This window comes from Bos mutus, chromosome 22 (assembly GCF_027580195.1).
Source record: "Bos mutus isolate GX-2022 chromosome 22, NWIPB_WYAK_1.1, whole genome shotgun sequence".
In the NCBI taxonomy this organism is placed as follows: domain Eukaryota; kingdom Metazoa; phylum Chordata; class Mammalia; order Artiodactyla; family Bovidae; genus Bos; species Bos mutus.
In genome coordinates this window covers 49,620,654-49,638,805 of record NC_091638.1, presented here as the reverse complement: position 1 = coordinate 49,638,805, position 18,152 = coordinate 49,620,654, and the positions used below count along the sequence as shown (strand labels likewise).

The 18,152-nt window shown below is 40.1% G+C and overlaps 1 protein-coding gene across 9 annotated transcripts in view; it reads left to right on the top strand.

The window, feature by feature from the left end:
- The window catches only part of DOCK3 (dedicator of cytokinesis 3), a 304,753-nt gene that overhangs the window by 174,218 nt on the left and 112,383 nt on the right, over positions 1-18,152 (top strand). For 8 of the 9 annotated variants that reach the window (XM_070359225.1, XM_070359222.1, XM_070359224.1 and 5 more), the window contains one exon: positions 13,553-13,634. The exons of the other annotated variant lie outside the window; for it this stretch is intronic. In XM_070359225.1, coding sequence (XP_070215326.1) covers positions 13,553-13,634 — 82 coding nt within the window. The remainder of the gene's footprint in view (positions 1-13,552; positions 13,635-18,152) is intronic. 9 annotated transcript variants of the gene reach the window in all.

Sequence of the window (18,152 nt, the reverse complement as noted above, 5' to 3'; positions counted from 1 at the left end):
TAGCAGGTACCCTCCCCTGGGACTTAAAGTGACAGAGTCTCTGTTAGCTTGAACAAGAGACAGAGTCTCTTTTTAGCTGAGTAGCAAGATGGTAGAGAGATTTCATTAAACTAAGAAGTCATCAGAGCCCTGTGGCAGCAGTGGGTACATTCAGAATACTCATTTATTGCTGTGAAGCCCATGAGAGCCTTTAAAGCAGGGAAAAGCTGTGTGTATATAGACAGGAGCCTTTGGGGAAAACTGCCCCTTTATTATTTTTCATTTTGCCCTTAGCTACTTTGGTGTTTTAATTGTATAGTCCTTCTAAAGTTATTAAAGTCAAGTATCTAGAAATTAAACCTCTGTGCTCAATTCCTTGAGGATCGCAGAGATGTAGGAGGTACAGTCCCTGCTGCTTTACAGACAAGGACATTGGACTTAAAGGATGTGTTGAAGATCCCAGGACAATCCCAGTGTTCATTCACTAGAAGGACTCATGGGACTCAGAGTTGTACTTGTGGCTGATATTTATTATACCAATGGAGTAAGGATACACCGGTGGCTTATTAGGAAGAAGAACCAGGTAGAGTCTGAAGGACTCCACACACAGGCTCCTAATGCTCCCTCCATCACATTAGGGGTCACACAGAGCATTGTCTTCAAATACTCATTTCTAGTTAAAATGCAGTGACAGATGTGCAGTGTTTCTGCCCTAGGAAGCCCACTAGAGATCTAGCAACCAACATTTTGGGGGTTTGGTTGTATAAGAACCCTTTGTTTAGCATATACAAAATGCCCAGAAGGGAAGCAAGTGTTCAGTATAAACCATATTGTTCACATAAAAAGTCTAGGCACAGTGTTGGGAGCACTGCAAGACAAGAGTCAGATCCCAGATGCCGGCCAGAGGCCAACTTTGCCAGCAGGCCTTTCTAAGGATAGCAGTCTCAGGCCTGCTATGTTAATTCTTTTCTGTACAGAAGAGGTGCCACATAAACATACAACCAGCTCTAATACTAACCCATCAGAATCACTGGTGTAAATGGTTAGATATTGAGGAACAGGTCCCTTCTGACTGCTGGGTCACAGAAACCTTTATACCACACATTTGAGCTGGGCCTCAAAGGTTAGGCAGGTTTGAGCAGCAGTAGAGAAGTGGGGAGAGAGGACACAGTGGGCAAAAAAATAGTAATTTAGGGAAAGGCAAGCAGGCTTATCTGATCAGAAACAAGATGTGTTGATGGAAATAGGGGAACCTAGAAAGGCAGGGAGAGGACAAATGCCACAAGACCTGGATTAATAAGTGGAGGATTATGGGTTTTATATGCAGAGATGGAACACCACTGAAAGTTTCCTTTTTAAGACAGGAAGTCATATAGTTCAAGGTATGTTTGCAGGAGATATGTATTTGATGGTAGATAGTCTGGCCTGGAGGTCAGAGTCCTAGAGACGGAACACAGGAGAAGATACCTGGATATGTTTCCCAAAGGCCTGGGCTTCAGAAGATGCTCATTAGTTTGTGGCCCACCTTGGTATATAGGAAATACATAAAATAAATGAGGAAGGCAAACTCTGACTATGTCTGTGTTTTGGATTACCCTTTAGTACCTTGGCAAGCAGGCCAGAGATGACTCAGTTCAGTTCAGTCACTCAGTCGTGTCCTACTTTTTGCAACCCCCATGAATTGCAGCATGCCAGGCCTCCCTGTCCATCACCAACTCCCGGAGTTCACCCAAACTCATGTCCATCGAGTCAGTGTTGCCATCCAGCCATCTCATCCTCTGTCGTCCCCTTCTCCTCCTGCCCCCCATCCCTCCCAGCATCAGAGTCTCTTCCAATGAGTCAACTCTTTGCATGAGGTGGCCAAAGTATTGGAGTTTCAGCTTTAGCATCATTCCTTCCAAAGAAATCCCAGGGCTGATCTCCTTCAGAATGGACTGGTTGGATCTCCTTGCAGTCCAAGGGACTCTCAAGAGTCTTCTCCAACACCACAGTTCAAAAGCATCAATTCTTCGGCGCTCAGCCTTCTTCACAGTCCAACTCTCACATCCATACATGACCACAGGAAAAGCCATAGCCTTGACTAGATGGACCTTTGTTGGCAAAGTAATGTCTCTGCTTTTGAATGTGCTATCTAGGTTGGTCATAACTTTCCTTCCAAGGAATAAGCGTCTTTTAATTTCATGACTGCAGTCACCATCTGCAGTGATTTTGGAGCCCCCCAAAATAAAGTCTGACACTGTTTCCACTGTTTCTCCATCTATTTGCCATGAAGTGATGGGACTGGATGCCATGATCTTCGTTTTCTGAATGTTGAGCTTTAAGCCAACTGTTTCACTCTCCTCTTTCACTTTCATCAAGAGGCTTTTTAGTTCCTCTTCACTTTCTGCCATAAGGGTGGTGTCATCTGCATATCTGAGGTTATTGATATTTCTCCTAGCAATCTTGATTTCAGCTTGTGCTTCTTCCAGCCCAGCGTTTCTCATGATGTACTCTGCATATAAGTTAAATAAGCAGGGTGACAATATACAGCCTTGACGTACTCCTTTTTCTATTTGGAACCAGTCTGTTGTTCCATGTCCAGTTCTAATTGTTGCTTCCTGACCTGCATACAGGTTTCTCAAGAGGCAGGTCAGGTGGTCTGGTATTCCCATCTCTTTCAGAATTTTCCACAGTTTCTTGTGAGCCATACAATCAAAGGCTTTGACATAGTCAATAAAGCAGAAATAGATGTTTTTCTGGAGCTCTCTTGCTTTTTCTATGCAGTTTGATCTCTGGTTCCTCTGCCTTTTCTAAAACCAGCTTGAACATCTGGAAGTTCACGGTTCACATATTGCTGAAGCTTGGCTTGGAGAATTTTGAGCATTATTTTAGTAGTGTGTGAGATGAGTGCAATTGTGTGGTAGCTTGAGCATTCTTTGGCATTGCCTTTTTTTGGGATTGGAATGAAAACTGACCTTTTCCAGTCCTGTGGCCGCTGCTGAGTTTTCCAAATTTGCTAGTGTATTGAGTGCAGCACTTTCACAGCATCATCTTCCAGGATTTGAAATAGCTCAACTGGAATAACATCACCTCCACTAACTTTGTTCGTAGTTATGCTTTCTAAGGCCCACTTGACTTCCCATTCCAGGATGTCTGGCACTAGGTGAGTGATCACACGTTCGTGATTGTCTTGGTCGTGAAGATCTTTTTTTGTAGAGATGACTAGGCCTGTCTTAACTTGTGCAGTGAATTGGTACCAACTGGTGCAACATTCTACGTGCAGAGAAGAGACTGTATTTACTTAAAAATAATATGCAGCCTGTACTGACTAGAGTACTCAGAAGCTCCCAAATCCCCAGTTCAGGTCTGCACAAGTATGATTGTCTTGCACCAACCCTAAGCTCAGGTAGAACAAATCTTCCATGAAGCTGCAAATTACTCTCTGCACACATCTGGATTTAAGGCTGCCCCACTCTCAATGAAAAGTTCAGAAGAGGCCAAAGGGCAGACCACATGGAATGTGCTCACTGGTGATGCCTTATATTCTGACTTCTAGACTCTTGTCCCAGATCCCTGGCCATTGACATCTCAGACTGCCTCACTTGGGTCCTATACTGGCTCACAAAATTTTGGTCCAGCTCATCTGTGTAGACTTCCTCATCTGGCTGTTTGATTGCTACACTTTCAGAAGTCTACTTGCCTCTCACATAGCCATTTCTGAGACCAGGAATGCCTGCCCAGAGGACTGCCATTCCTGAATATGGCCCTCTGAACAACTTTCCTTCAACCCCAAAACCCCAGCTCTGTATCCTGGCCCTACTGTTGACAGCATTACAATTTTGTGCTTTGGAACAATGCTGCTGTGCAGTAGTACAGAGCCCTTTGTCTCAGTGACCACCTCTTCCCCCAAGCCTAAAGAGTTGTGCTATGCAATAGAACTGTCTGCTGCTAAGCTGTTAAGTCACTTCAGTCATGTCCGACTCTGTGTGACCCCCTAGACGGCAGCCCACCAGGCTCCCCTGTCTCTGGGATTCTCCAGGCAAGAACACTGGAGTGGGTTGCCATTTCCTTCTCCAATGCATGAAAGTGAAAAGTGAAAGGGAAGTCACTCAGTTGTGTCTGACTCTTAGTGACCCCATGGACTACAGCCTACCAGGCTCCTCCATCCATGGGATTTGCCAGGCAAGAGTGGGGTGCCATCACGACAATATAAATGTTCTATATATGGCAGAACATTATGGTCTGCAAGGTAGCTACTAACTACATGTGGCTGTTTAGCACTTGGAATATGACCTGTAACTGAGAACCGTTTCTAATATTATTAATTTTAATTAAATACGGATAACTACATGTGGCTAGTGGGTACCATATTATAATGGCACAGCATAAATCCTGGTGGGAGTGATCTGGTGAACTGGCTGTGCAGGGTAGACTTAATCTGTGTGCACAGGATATCAAGAGGAGGGCAAGACATGACACAAGAGAGGAAGACCAAGGAGAAGGTCCTTTGTGGTCTCAGATATATCCATTTGTGTACATGCCTAGGTATATAATATTTAGAGATGCACTAATTTTAAGTTGGTTTATTTCTTTTTGATCAATATTGAATATTATTTTTGCTATTTAAATATGTATCATGAAAGACAATTGACTACAGGAATTAGTATAGGCTTTGAGAGTCCCTTGGACTGTAAGGAGATCAAACCAGTCAATCCTAAAGGAAATTAGTCCTGAATATTCATTGGAAGGACTGATGCTGATGATGAAGCTGAAACTCCAAACTTTGGCCACCTGATGAGAAGAAATGACTCATTGGAAAAGACCCTGAGGCTGGGCAAGATTGAAGGCAGGAGGAGAAGGGGACAACGGAGGATGAGATGGTTTGATGGCATCACCAACTCGATGGACATAGTTTGAGCAAGCTCCGGGAGTTGGTGATGGACAGGGAAGCCTGGCATGCTGCAGTCCATGGGGTCACAAAGAGCTGGACACAACTGAGTGACTAAACTGAACTTGAAGAATCCAGACTTAAGTTGTAGTCTTGTCTCTATACCATGTCAGCTGTGTCACTGTAATACTGTTTTTAAACATATCATCAGTTTTTCAGTATTAAGGGAAAGTAAGAAAGATTTTGACATAGTGCAGTGAACACCGTTCTTATCTTATACTTTAAAAAAAATTAAAGTTCTCAAACACTTCATTCAAAATTTTAGTACTTATGAAATCTTTATTTGCTATTGTTTCCTGAGATTATTCTGCATTTCTCAGTCTTATACTTTAAAAGCCTAGAAAATATCTAGTAAAATGTCTGACAGATAAAAATATTTATTTAGTTTTCAGATTGGCTGAGTTTTCTAGCTTCCATTCAAGAAACAATCAAGGTTTTTCTATTTCTTCTGTATATGTTTATTTTGGTTTTTGTAAGCTCTGCTGTTCCTATCAGGACTCCCTCATGATCTAGTGAACTGTAAGACTTTGCTTCATTTGCACAGAAACAGCAGAAATAGTGACAGGAACAAGTTAATAAGTATAAATAATATGTATTCTGTTATCTTTAACTGGAGGACTTATGTAGGTACAGCAGGCCAAATCTGTAGATGTGTGTGTGTATGTGTGTGTTTTGTTTGACAGACCAGAAAAAACCTTAGACAAATACTATGATTTTCTTTCACTTATGAATATATATTCCTCTTATCCTATATTATGCTAATCAGAGAAAAACATGAGTAAAGGAATGAAATTTAAAAGAACAATAATGTTCACATCATGAACAAAGAGTGGGAAATCCCAGAACCAGAGATTATCAGTATGAGGGAGGAGGGAAGCAAGATCTGGAAGATAGAATGAGAGTGGCTCGTGGCACCTACTATTTTAACATTGCTTTTTTGACATCATGATTACTTTTCTACAGTACTTCAGACTGCTTGACGTTTAGCTGAGAAATGTAAAAGTGCGGGGCTTCTTTAGTCCCCATAGGTGTGATTAGCAAATTATAAAGAAAGCAGGGCCAACCCTCTGCCCCCTGGCTTTCTCACATAGAGAGGTACACCTTCCTTAGAAGTATTACGGCTTTAATGTTGGAGGTGGCAAAGATGAGCTGACTCCTCATTGTGCTGTCCTGTCAGTGGAGTCTCACCCTCACTTCAGCCTCATATGTTCATTTACATATTTTTAATTGTTAAAATTTTTACTGTTAATTTTAACATTATTGTTTTAAATTTTTATTTTTTTAAAAATATATATTTATTTATTTATTTGGCTGCACCAGATCTTAGTTGCAAGCATGTGGGATTAGTTCCCTGACCGGGGATTGAACCTAGGCCCTCTGCTTTGGGAGTGTGGAGTCTTAGCTACTGTACTACCAGGGAAATCCCTAAAATTTTTATTTTTAACATTGTTATTTTAAAATTTGTATTGGTGCTTCCCTGGTAGCTCAGCTGATAAAGAATCTGCCTGCAATGCAGGAGATCCCAGTTTCATTGCTGGGTCGGGAAGATTCCTTGGAGAAGGTTTAGGCTACCCACTCCAGTATTCTTGGGCTTCTGTGGTGGCTTAGTCAGTAAAGAATCTGCATGCAATGCGGCAGACCTGGGTTCAATCCCTGGATTGGGAAAATCCCCTGGAGAAGGGAACAGCTACCCACTCCAGTATTTTTTTCCTGGAGAATCCACATAGAGAAGCCTGGCGGGCTACATTCCACGGGGTTACAAAGAGTTGGACACGATTGAGCGACTAAGCACATTGTTAAAATTGGAAGCCTGATCCCGGGGTGAGAGCGTAAATCATTTAGAGTAAAAACAACTGTTTGTAGCTCCCTGTGTAACTGATAATTAAATTACCATTGAGTTCATTTTGTTGAGAGTTCATGATTTCTAAAGACCCTGTGCGTGCATGTGTGCTCAGTCACTCAGTCATATCCAACTCTTTTTGACCCTATGGATTGTTATGGGATTTTCCAGGCAAGAATACTGGAGTAGGTTGCCATTTCCTCCCCCAGGAGCCCTTCCTGACCCAGGGGTCAAACCCACATTTCCTGCCTCTGCTGCATTGACAGGCAAGGTCTTTACCACTGAGCCACTTGGAAAGGCCAAAGACCCTGTAGGGCCTGTATAATTATAGAAACGCTATTGTAACTTTGAGACTGTGTGATAACAGATTTACTCATGTGTCTCTTTTGCTTTAGAGAAAATGAAAAGAATCTGTTTTCTGGGATTGTCATTCAAGAGCCTCTGCTTGTTCCAAATCTGACAAAGTGTTGCCCCCTCTGATCTCCAAGTCTTTTGGGTGGGAATGCCATGAACCTCAAAGAGACTCAGTGCCACCGGGAGTGCTGGAGTCAGGGCTTGGAATGGCCTTTCTAATCGGAGGGGTCAGGTGCCCCCTGTGGGTGATTGGGATCCTGGCACTAGCTGGGTTTCATTCACACAGCCCCTCTGGGGGCCTCTGTGACACGGACACTCTCAGTTCATCTCTAGGACAGGATGTGGTTTGCAGCATTTCCCAGATATATTTGCCCAGCAATCCCCTCCTCCCTTCCATCACACACTTTTTTTTTTTCGATGTTCATTTCATAAGATGAAATACAGATAAAGCATGGGCTTGGAAGTCAAAGAGCTTTAGATTTGAATTCTAACTTTACCACTCTGCTTTTTTATCTCAAGTCAGAAACTTTGACTGTCAGTTTCTTCAGAGGTGAAATAACTGTTATGAGAATTAAATGCAATTAGGCAAGAAAAGAAACACTTTAAACAATGCCTGGTACACAAAAGACACTCATTAAGTGGCAGCTGTTAACAGCTGCTGCTGTAGCAAGTTGAGTGCAGGGCTATATGCCCCTACCACACCTTTTCCCTGAGCTTCACACTTGGGCTTTCAGCTGCCTGTTTTTTGTGCACCTGCATATCCAAGAGACCTCAAATTCAGCATGCTTATCTGAAATTTTGGCCACCTGATGCAAAGAACTGACGCATTTGAAAAGACCCTGATGCTGGGAAAGATTAAAGGCAGGAGGAGAAGGGAACGACAGAGGATGAGATGACTCAATGAACATGAGTTTGAGTAAACTCCGGGAGTTGGTGATGGGCAGGGAGCCCTGGCGTGCTGTAGTTCATGGGGTTGCAAAGAGTCAGACATGACTGAACAACTAAACTGAACAGGTCTGAAGTTTATATCTTCCTCCTTGTACCTTCTCTGGTCAACACTACCACATTTGGTTAACTGCTCCATCTGGTCAGCTTTGTCATCTAAGTATACCTCACATTGTTTCACCTTTCTTCAGCCCCAGAACAGCATTGTAACTTGCCAGCGCTGCTCTTCTCTGTCTTTAGAGTGTTTTCTATGTCACAAGCCTGCCTTCCACACAGTAGCTGAAGTGATCATGCTAAAAACTTATGAGATCAACATTGCTTCTCATAGTTTAACTTTCAGAGCTCCTGTAAGGCCCATAATGGGGTTTTCCAAACTTGTTAATCCTGACAACCAACTGAGACCTTTTTAGAAATACAAATTCTTGGACTCCCTCCAAAAGTCCTCCCCTCTAGAGATTCTGATCCAGATCTGGAATGGGGCACAGGAATCTGCACTTTTAATAAACTGGGAGGTACACCTTGTGATGGCCAAGGAGGACAACCCTCACATGTAATCCACACCGTGGGTTTGTCCTCTCTGCATTGCCCAACATGCCCCAGCTCTCGAGTGCCCTCTTCTACTTCCCCACCATCAAGCTGCCTTGGTGCACACTTCTCCTGGAATCCCCTTCTCTTCCTTTGTAACTTTCCCTTACCAAATGCTCAGAGTCTAGCAGTATTGCCAGAAGGTGTCCCAGTATCTCGCAGGCAGCCTGTCTTCAGCCCATCGGAGCTTGTCAGCCCATTTCTGTGCGGTTAATTATAGAATTCTCACATTGTGTTGTCATTTTTGTTCTGTGTCTCCTTCTCCCAGTAGACTCAGAGCCTTGAGGACAGGGAACATTTTATTTCTCCATTTCTATCTTCTTGCTTAGATTCTGGAACATGGTAGGGGTTCGTGAATGCTTGTTGAAAGAATAAAAAGGAGAGAGGGAGGTTGGAAAAAACTCTTGAATTGTACTAGGAGGTATAAAAATATTCTTTGGAGCCCTGATGTGTCTCAGGCACAGGTGGTGGTTAGGAGGGAGGCCTAAGTAGGGAGGATTCCTGCTCCTATCCCTTCTCTCTGCCTCTGATTCAACCAAAGTAGCTCTATTATTAAATTTTTCATGTGTTGGTGAATAGTGTAAGGTTTTGTTGAAAAGAAGGGAAAAGTTGGTACTAAAAATAAATTTGAAAACTGCAGCACTGATTTACCTTAATGAAATCCCTTTATGCATCTCTACTCTCTGTGATTTAGAATGAAGTGGGAAAACTTGAAGAACTTGAGAAATAAAACCAAGGATCTAAATTGGCAACTGCAACTGTGAGGCAAGATTAGAAATTTCCTAATCTGTTGGGTTGTGCCATGTAGTATGGCCTTGGGGCCACTTGCTGCTTTCAAGCACCTGGGGAGTTATCATGAGAGATGCTAAGTGGTTGGCATCCATTTCCACAGAGGCCAATGTGAAGAAGTGTGAAGATTACATTGAAAGAGCTGTGAGAATTCCTCTGAATTTATTTGAGGTGCGTGCTTGTATTTCCAAAGCAGAGTCTTCAGGAAATAGCCTCCCTCAGGAATAAGACTTTGTCCCTGCCTCAGCACCTGGCGCAGACTACCTCCTCATTGTTGGTCATCAGACATTCGCTGTGGGGATGCATGAATTACCATCAGTGGAGAAATGTGTGAAATGCACTACCACCCAGGAATTAGGACTCTCATAAAAGCAAATGATCTTAAAATTAAGACTATTAGACTTGCCACAGATTCAAATTATGGATTTCATTTGTAAGAACTTGCTCAATAATATGAAATTAATGTAGCTTAATATACTGTTCATGTATAGCTCATCATAAAGACAAGTAAGTGTAGAACAGTTCTCTCATAACATTGCTTATTAAAGAATCAGAATTTAACCATCTCTTTTTTTTTCTCTTGAAATAAGAGTTTTTTTACCCAGAGAAAACTGACCTGTCGCTCTCATATAGAGGTGTGGATGTTTGTAAAGTCTTCTAAATAAATTTTACTCTTTTTGCCACAGTTCCTTTCCCACTTTTAGGATATATGAGGAGTTGTGCCTCTGATTGGCAAATAGATTCACTCAGCCTTTACCAAATTGTATCCATTCAGATTCCACGGTCTTATGCAGAGGCAGGTTGTGGGGTCAAAGGTCACCTGTCCCATTGATACTTCAACACATAATAGCATTTCAAGACTCTGAGAAGTCCTGGAGGACAGAAACCTAACTGTGTTTAATACCATATGTCCCAGCAATATTGACCACTTCTTTTGCAGAAGAGCTGTTGCCAAATTAGGAAACATTGGATAGATATTTGCCTTCAAATAGTTTGAATGTTAACAGAAAGCACCATTTATCTATCATACCCATTGGTGAAGTCAGCAAAACAGGAAATAATTTGATTTATACCTAGGGCTCTTTGAAATGAAAAAAAAAAAAACAGTCATTTTGACTCTCACAAATTGTGAAGATACATTATTTTCTTATGGTTAAATAATAACCCAATGTGGATATACCTACCATGTTTTATTCAGCCATTCATTTGTTGGTAGATAGTTCGGTTGTTTTCATCTTTTGGCTATTATGAAAAATGCTGCTATGAATGTTCATGTAGTTTTTTGTGTGGCCATATATTTTCAATTCCTCTTGTAAATATATACTGAGAAGTGGAATTGGTAGATCCTACATTAAACTATGTTTAACCTTTTGAGAAACCACCAGACTGTTTTCCAAAGTGGCTATGTCATTTTACATTCCCACTAGCATTATATGATGGTTCCAGTTTCTCCATCTTCTTGCCAACACTTGGTATTATCTGTTTAATTAAAGTCATTCTAGTAGAAGTGAACTAGTGCCTTCATTGTGGTTTTAATTTGCATTTCCCTAATGGCTAATAATGTTGGACACCTTTTCATATCCTTATTGGCTCTTTGTTCATCTTCTAAACAGAAATGTCCATTTAAGTTCTTTTATTATTGAGTTGTAAAAGTTCTACAAGTCCCTTATCAGATGTATTATTTGAAAATATTTTCTTTCATTCAGTGAATTATCTTTCCCTTTCTTGATGGTGTCCTTTTTAAAGAAATTTTAAAATTACTTATTTATCTATTTTTGGCTGCACTGGGTTTTTGCTGTTGAACATGGGCTTCCTCTAGCTGCAGCAAGTGGGGGCTACTCTCTAGTTGTGGTCCATGGGTTTCTCATTGCAGTGGCTTCTGTTGTGGCTCCCAGGCTCTAGAGCACAGACTCAGTAGTTATGACATGCGAACTTAGTTACTGCACAACATGTAGAGTCTTCCTGGACCAGGGATCTATGTCCCCTGCTTCTCTTGAGCTTATTTGCCATCCCTGTATATTCTTTAATGAAAGGTATATTCAGATTTTTTGTCCATCTTTGAGTTGTTACTTATTGAGTTCTGAGATTACTTTTTATGTTCTCAGTACAGTCCTTTCTTAGAGTAGTCTGTAAATATTTTCACCCAGTCTATAGCTTGTCTTTTCATTTTCTTAGCAGTGTCTTTCAAAGAGAGGATGATTTTAACTTTAGTTAAGTCCAATTTATTATTTTGTTTTGATTCATAATATTTGCTTAATAATCTAAGATCACAAAGATTTTTCTACTGTGTGCTCAATATAGAAAAACAAATGTGAACAAGATACACAAAGGTACTTGTCTCATTTTTCTTGTGTGTATTCTTATAGTTTTTAGCTCTTAATATTTAGGTCTATGATAAATTCAAGTTAATTTCGTGTAAGCAGGGATCATGGTTCAGTTTTTTAATATGGATTGTTCAGCACCATTTTTGAAACTGCTGTTCTCCCTCACTGAATTTTGATACTGAAAATTAATTGAATATATATGTTACCACATTTTTAAACAAAGATCTCCCTCACCTCAACATGCCCATTTAACTGAAAGCTTATCACTTCCACATCTTCATCTCTTCAAAGAGCGGTCTAGACTCACTGTTTCCGCTTCCTTCTTTCTTACTCTCACACTAAGCCTCTTTATCATTCCACAAAAAGGGTTCTTGCCATAATCACCAGTGATCTCTGTTATGACATCCAGTGGATACTGTTTTTTTGTTGTCTCATGTGATTCTCAGTGTCCTTGGGCCTCAGTGATCCCCCCGCCCCCTCTTTCAGATACTCTTTTCCCTAACTAATACAGCAGCCCACCACTCTTCTTATTTTTCTTCTGTTTTTCTTTTTGATCCCACATGTCTACTCTGCAAGTTCTTCTTCTTCTACCTATTTCTTTTATGTCAGTGTTCTCAGGATTGTCCAGAGCCCCTTTTCCCTCTCATTCTGTGCATGCACCCTACTATTCCCATCTAATTCCCTGGCTTAAGAATCTCAAATTTACATCTGGCTCAGATCTTTTCTTAACTTCATGTCTGCTCATTTAGCTGCCTACCAGGACCATGAGCTCTAGGAATAAAAGTGCCCTGTATACATTTGTGTTCATATTTGTATTCCTGTGCTTAGCACAGAGAACTTAATGACTATTCATTGGCTAAATGAACAAATGAATAAGTGAACAAGTTAAGCCACCTGTGCGTTTGATATAGCTTATCTTATAATTCTAGTCCAATGCTTTAGTATTGGCCCTTTTACTGATATCTGACACATGCAATGAGTACGTGACGCTGGGCATAGGAGAAGCAAATTACTTTTAGAAGCACATACTTTGTGTTTGCCATGACTCAGTTTTCCTGCCACAATTGGTAGAGAACCTTGGGATGCTGAGATAGGAATGAGACCCTAGGCACAGGCAGGAAAGAGGTAAGAGAGCAGGGAGACATTTCTCCAGATGTTGCAAACACTGTTTCTAACATTTTTCAGTTCAATAATTTCCTTCAAGAATTAACCTATATTGTTTGAGAAATAAAATATATTAATGGCCCTATTGAATTCTGAGTACATCTTTATAATTACCATACGTTCTTTCTTTTTTTTTTTGCTTTTCACCTAAGTGTTTGTAAGTCCCTGTAACATTTTTTCTTCACTCTAAAATGATTCTGAAAAGGTTATGTGGTAAGATGTAAACTGGGTAATGTAGACTCTTTCAGACCTAGTGTTATGATCCTTGTGTGATGATCTGAGTGTTCACATCAAAGAATGTGTTTGCTTCTTATGGGCTTATTATTATGCCAGAGCTTTGAGGGTATTTGGGAAGAATACAAGACACAGTCCTCATTGCTGCCCTCGGGGCACACACACCTTTAGGGAGAGAAAAGCCATAACTGGCAGGTAGACAGTAGCATCTCTGATGCAGTTTGTTGTGTCTATTGCATGCTGCTTGGCAAGAAAGATAGTCTCCTGCCACTGGACATGTACTTTTGGCCTTGCTTTTCTCTAATGGGCTGTCCTGAAAGTGTCTAGGGTCTCTTTATGAATGCCCTTTTTATTTGTTCTGGAGCATGCAGTCCCTTACATTTCTCTGTCTCTCTCTCTCCTACATTTCAGTGAGCGGTTTCTGGTGAGACTGAACAAGAATGGTGGGCCAAGGAACCCAGAGAAGATAGAACGAATGTGTGCCCTTTTTACAGTATGTGCAAATTCTCTTTCCCTTCTCTGCTGTTGACTCTAACTAGGGTCCTGCTATGTGGATATTGTTGCCCTGGAAACAAGCACTAATTCTTACTTCCCCACACACTGGTGAGAATAGAATTTGATTTATGTGTCTATCAGGTTTTAATGAAATATTTAAGAAAACTGAAATAAGCTCCAGTTTTTAATTGAATTTATTTAAAAAAATACAACAAGTACCTCTTACTATGTGCATTTTAGATGCAATTTAATATAGTAGACACTTAAAACTTGAGAACAGTCTTTCTTTCTATTCTTCAAGACCACTGGGGATTTCTCTGATGTGTAAGTATAGTTTCTCTCAAGGCATCCACCAGACTTACAGCTTTGCAGTTTTTTTAATTAAAAAAAAAAAAAAAGAGTTTATAAAAAGAGAGACAGACTAAATAGCCCTCCTCTTTCAGACACCAAACAAAGTCTTTTCATGCCATGATCCATACTTTAGTTTTTTCTAAATAACCATGCTATTATTCATGCTCTCTGAGATCATGGATCCATCAGCTCAGAGAAGGCTTGGTAACCTGCTTATTGAAAAGTATTAAACATCACAATATCATATTGTCTTTTGTATTCTTCAAGTTGATTCCGATTTACTAATTTTTTTACCCAGTTATGAAACTTAACTGCCCAGCCTTATTTATTTCAGTTAATTTATTTGCTTAAGAAGAAAAGACTGTCACAATTTTTAACCACTTTTGACTGTCACAGATTCTTTGATCTGTTTCAGTGATACTGAGATACATCAAAACTCGTTGAGTGCAGGGTGTCACAGTGCCACTGCCCTTGTGTGTGGTGCATGGTTGATGGGTAGGTAACAGTCAGGTGTCTCAAACCTTACCAGTGTACCTCAAACACAAATGGGATTTATCTAGGACTCTGATATGTGACTTTCTCTGAGAGATAAAATTGGATTTGTTTACCTGAATTTTTTGTTCATTTACTACAACATTACTGCAGAATCAAAAGCCACTCTACAGGGATAACTTGTATTGAAAGTACTCCAGATGTACAGAAGGATTTATAAATCTAGCTAAGCTAAAACGAAGTTTTGTACATTCTTGAGGTCAGCATTCAAAGCTTAGGAGATAGTACAGGAAGAGAAAGCAAGAAAAGCAGACACATGAAGATGGCTAAGGGAACTGAGACCTTTTAGCCTGGAAAGATCAGTGCTCTGTCTTCAGTTGGAGAAGAACAAGGGAAAGAGTCCCAGTTGCAGGTAATGGGATGTAGGTTGGAATATTGGAGGAGAGAGCGTGATGTGAGAACACCTGAACACGGAGCTGGTTCCTTGCGGCCGCCTGTCTTAAACCTGATTAGGATGAGATGAGACACCCATCTGTCTAGAATGTCTCAGTAACCTTAGGAGTCTTTTTAGATCCTGATTCTCCAATATTGTTTGGTTAAAGCAGCAAAAGAAATTGGCGATTCCTTGTTCCTTGGCATTGTGGGAACAGAGGTGTGTGTGTGTGTGTGTGTGTGTGTGCACGCGCGCGTGCTGTCCTTGAATATGATGAGTGCAGTCCTTGTCTCTTGAAAAATGAACTTAATTATGAAGATATTTGAATGTAATTACAGTAAATCAAAATTTTCATTTAACAGCATTTTAATTATCTGTATGAGCCCAGAGGCCTAAGCTGTAGCTCCAGCTTTATAAATCAGAGATGCACATAACACATAGGATGTGCTCTTACTCTGCCACAATGGGAAGGCGCAAGGTTGCCAAAAATATCTACTTTTATATTTCCCTTTGAAGTACAGCCCTGGATTTTTTTTTTTAAGATACTAAAAAAAAGAAAATGATTTGAGGAATTTTTTCAAAGCCCAGAAGAGTTTTGAGCAAGATTGTCCCAACCAGGGTTTTTATGTTTTACTTTAAGCTTATATGAAATAATAATTTTGACGGAAACTATTTTCTGATTATCCAAGGCTTGAGTTCCTCCTGTGGGCCAAAGGAATTTTCCAGATTGGCATATGTGTTAACAGAGTTTCAGAGGAAACGCAAGAAAATGCAGCTACATCTGTGGTCCGTGCCAACCTGTTAGCTTACTTTAACATTAGGAAAAGGGAATCGTACAAATGGAGCACTTTTGCAGGATTACTTAAGCTTACCTCAGAGCCGTATTACAGACAGTCATGTTTATCCATACACAGTCTTGCTCTTGGTAAATCCTGTATTTTTCTGACCAGGTTAGATTTCAGAGCTTCCTGTGCAGGAAGAATTTTATCCAAGAAGGAAGTGTTTCATGCATTTATGATTGTCTAATACAGGGAAGACTTTGATGACTTTCATGATTAACAGTGGCTGTGTGGTATGAGCACAAGAGAGCGTGTCTGTGTATTTATTCCACAACCCCATGGACTGTAGTCTGCTAAGCTCCTCTGTCTGTGCGATTCTCCAGGCAAGAATACTGGAGTGGGTTGCCATTTCTCCTCCAGGGGATCTTCCCACCCAGGGATCGAGCCTGCTTTGTCTCCTGCATTGGCAAACGGGTTCTTTACCAGTAGCGCCACCTGGGAAGCCCAGATATCCAATGCTTCACACACGGTGCCTGGCAAATACTAATCACTTGTTACATAAATAAATTAATAATGCTTATTTTCTATTATATTTTGAGTGACCAACTCAGAGAATGAACTTGTATCGTTTTCCCTGCTTTAGTTGGCATTACATTTTTTCCATTTATTTATACACTTTCATACTTCAAAATAGAATTTTAGGTAGTGACTTCTTGGAATTAAGAATGGACTTAATTATTAGCATAATAACATCATTTATTAAAATATTGCCTCCTTTTATGCAGCATAAGAATGAATGAATTGGCTGTGTTTTATATTTGTAAATTCCATTGTCTCTTCAGAAAAAGGGTAGTCCAGGCATAGGAAAGTAAATTGACTTTTCTATGTTTCAAGTGGAACCTTAGTGACTGAGCCAAGATGCTTATCCCTGAGTCACTGTCGTTTCTACCCACCAGGTGGTTGGGAACCAGCTATTTAGTTGTAGGATCAGAGGGTATGATCCAGGAGTATATCTAAATTCAAACCCTGCTCACCAGATGAATGGTGGATGAGTCACCTCTCTTCCTATCTTGGTTTTTCAGGCCTTGTGACATGGATAGCCACACTTGGTCCTTAGTATCAGGAGAGTGTATGTTTAGTATCAGAGAGTGTATGTTTAATAACTTTATGATAAAGTGTTTAATGTTGCTCTTATGTTTAATATGGTAGCTATTATGTTGAATTTTGACAATGAAATTATGTGGAACTCAGCAAATAATTATACCTAAAATATTTTCTGATACTGAGTATTATCATTTTATTTTTATTGACCTCAAATAAACACCACAGAGAGTTCTGGGTACCATGTACAAAATGGTCAGAAAGAACCCCTACCCAGCCACTCAGAAAATACCGTAAATTATATTTTAGGCTTCTTTATCTTCTTCACCTCAACAGAATCAAGGGAGAGGTCCCATGCTCTTGGGTACAACCCGTCTGGTTAGTATTTGGTCATCTTTGGTAATTGGCTTGAATTCTCTAAGTATATTGAGATTTATAATTATACCAGTTATTTGATAGTTTGGATTAATAAAATCTAGGCTGTGTAGAAGGTCAGTTTACTTTGAAATGTGATCTTTCAGTAATAGGTATGTTTCAATTCCCATAAAATGGTAATTTATTTTTTAATTTCATTATTTGTTATTTAGTAGCCATCTTAATATTTGTCAAAATATGTAGTACTGTTTTGAAGATATCACTTTAAAGGAGTTATTAAAATGGAGTCTGAAACATCATTTTTCAATATCAAAAGATAACTTTCATGCAAAAATGTATCTTTGTGATTCCAGAAATACCAATTTATGTTGAATTGTTTTGTAACCCATTTCATTGTAAGTGTATTTCATTATTCCATCAAGAATTTGGCAAAATATTATGACCATCTAATATCTAAAAGTTCTAAGGCCTCCTTTTCTGTCATATGTTCAGGACCACTCTACAGGGCAGAGCTGGGATTGTGCTGAAGCAAGCAAGGCACAGGATCCTGAGAAGGAGACCTTAAATTTTGTCACTTAGATGCCTTGCTTGCCTCGGCATAGACCTAACTCTGCCACAGGGTATAAACATACAGCAAACATGGTGGTTCTGGATTCAGAGCTCATGCACAGTCATGATTGCTGCTTGATCTTTTGTTTTACTGCCTTACTGAAAAGAGACAAGCATCTGGGACTAAACAAAGGATGAAAGATGAGAAGGAAATGGAACTAAGGGAACTTTCCCTGGAAGCAAAAGGGAAATCATGGGAAACTGTCCCATTAAAATAGAGGTTACCCCTTCAGTCATCGTTCATAACAATGGCTGGGAGTGAGCAGTGAGTTAATAACCTGGTGAAAGTCAGAAACAATGTATATTAAAGGAAGTTTTACTACTTCAAGTATAATGTGTTAAAGTGTAAAAATACTCTATTTCAAAATGTGTTCTC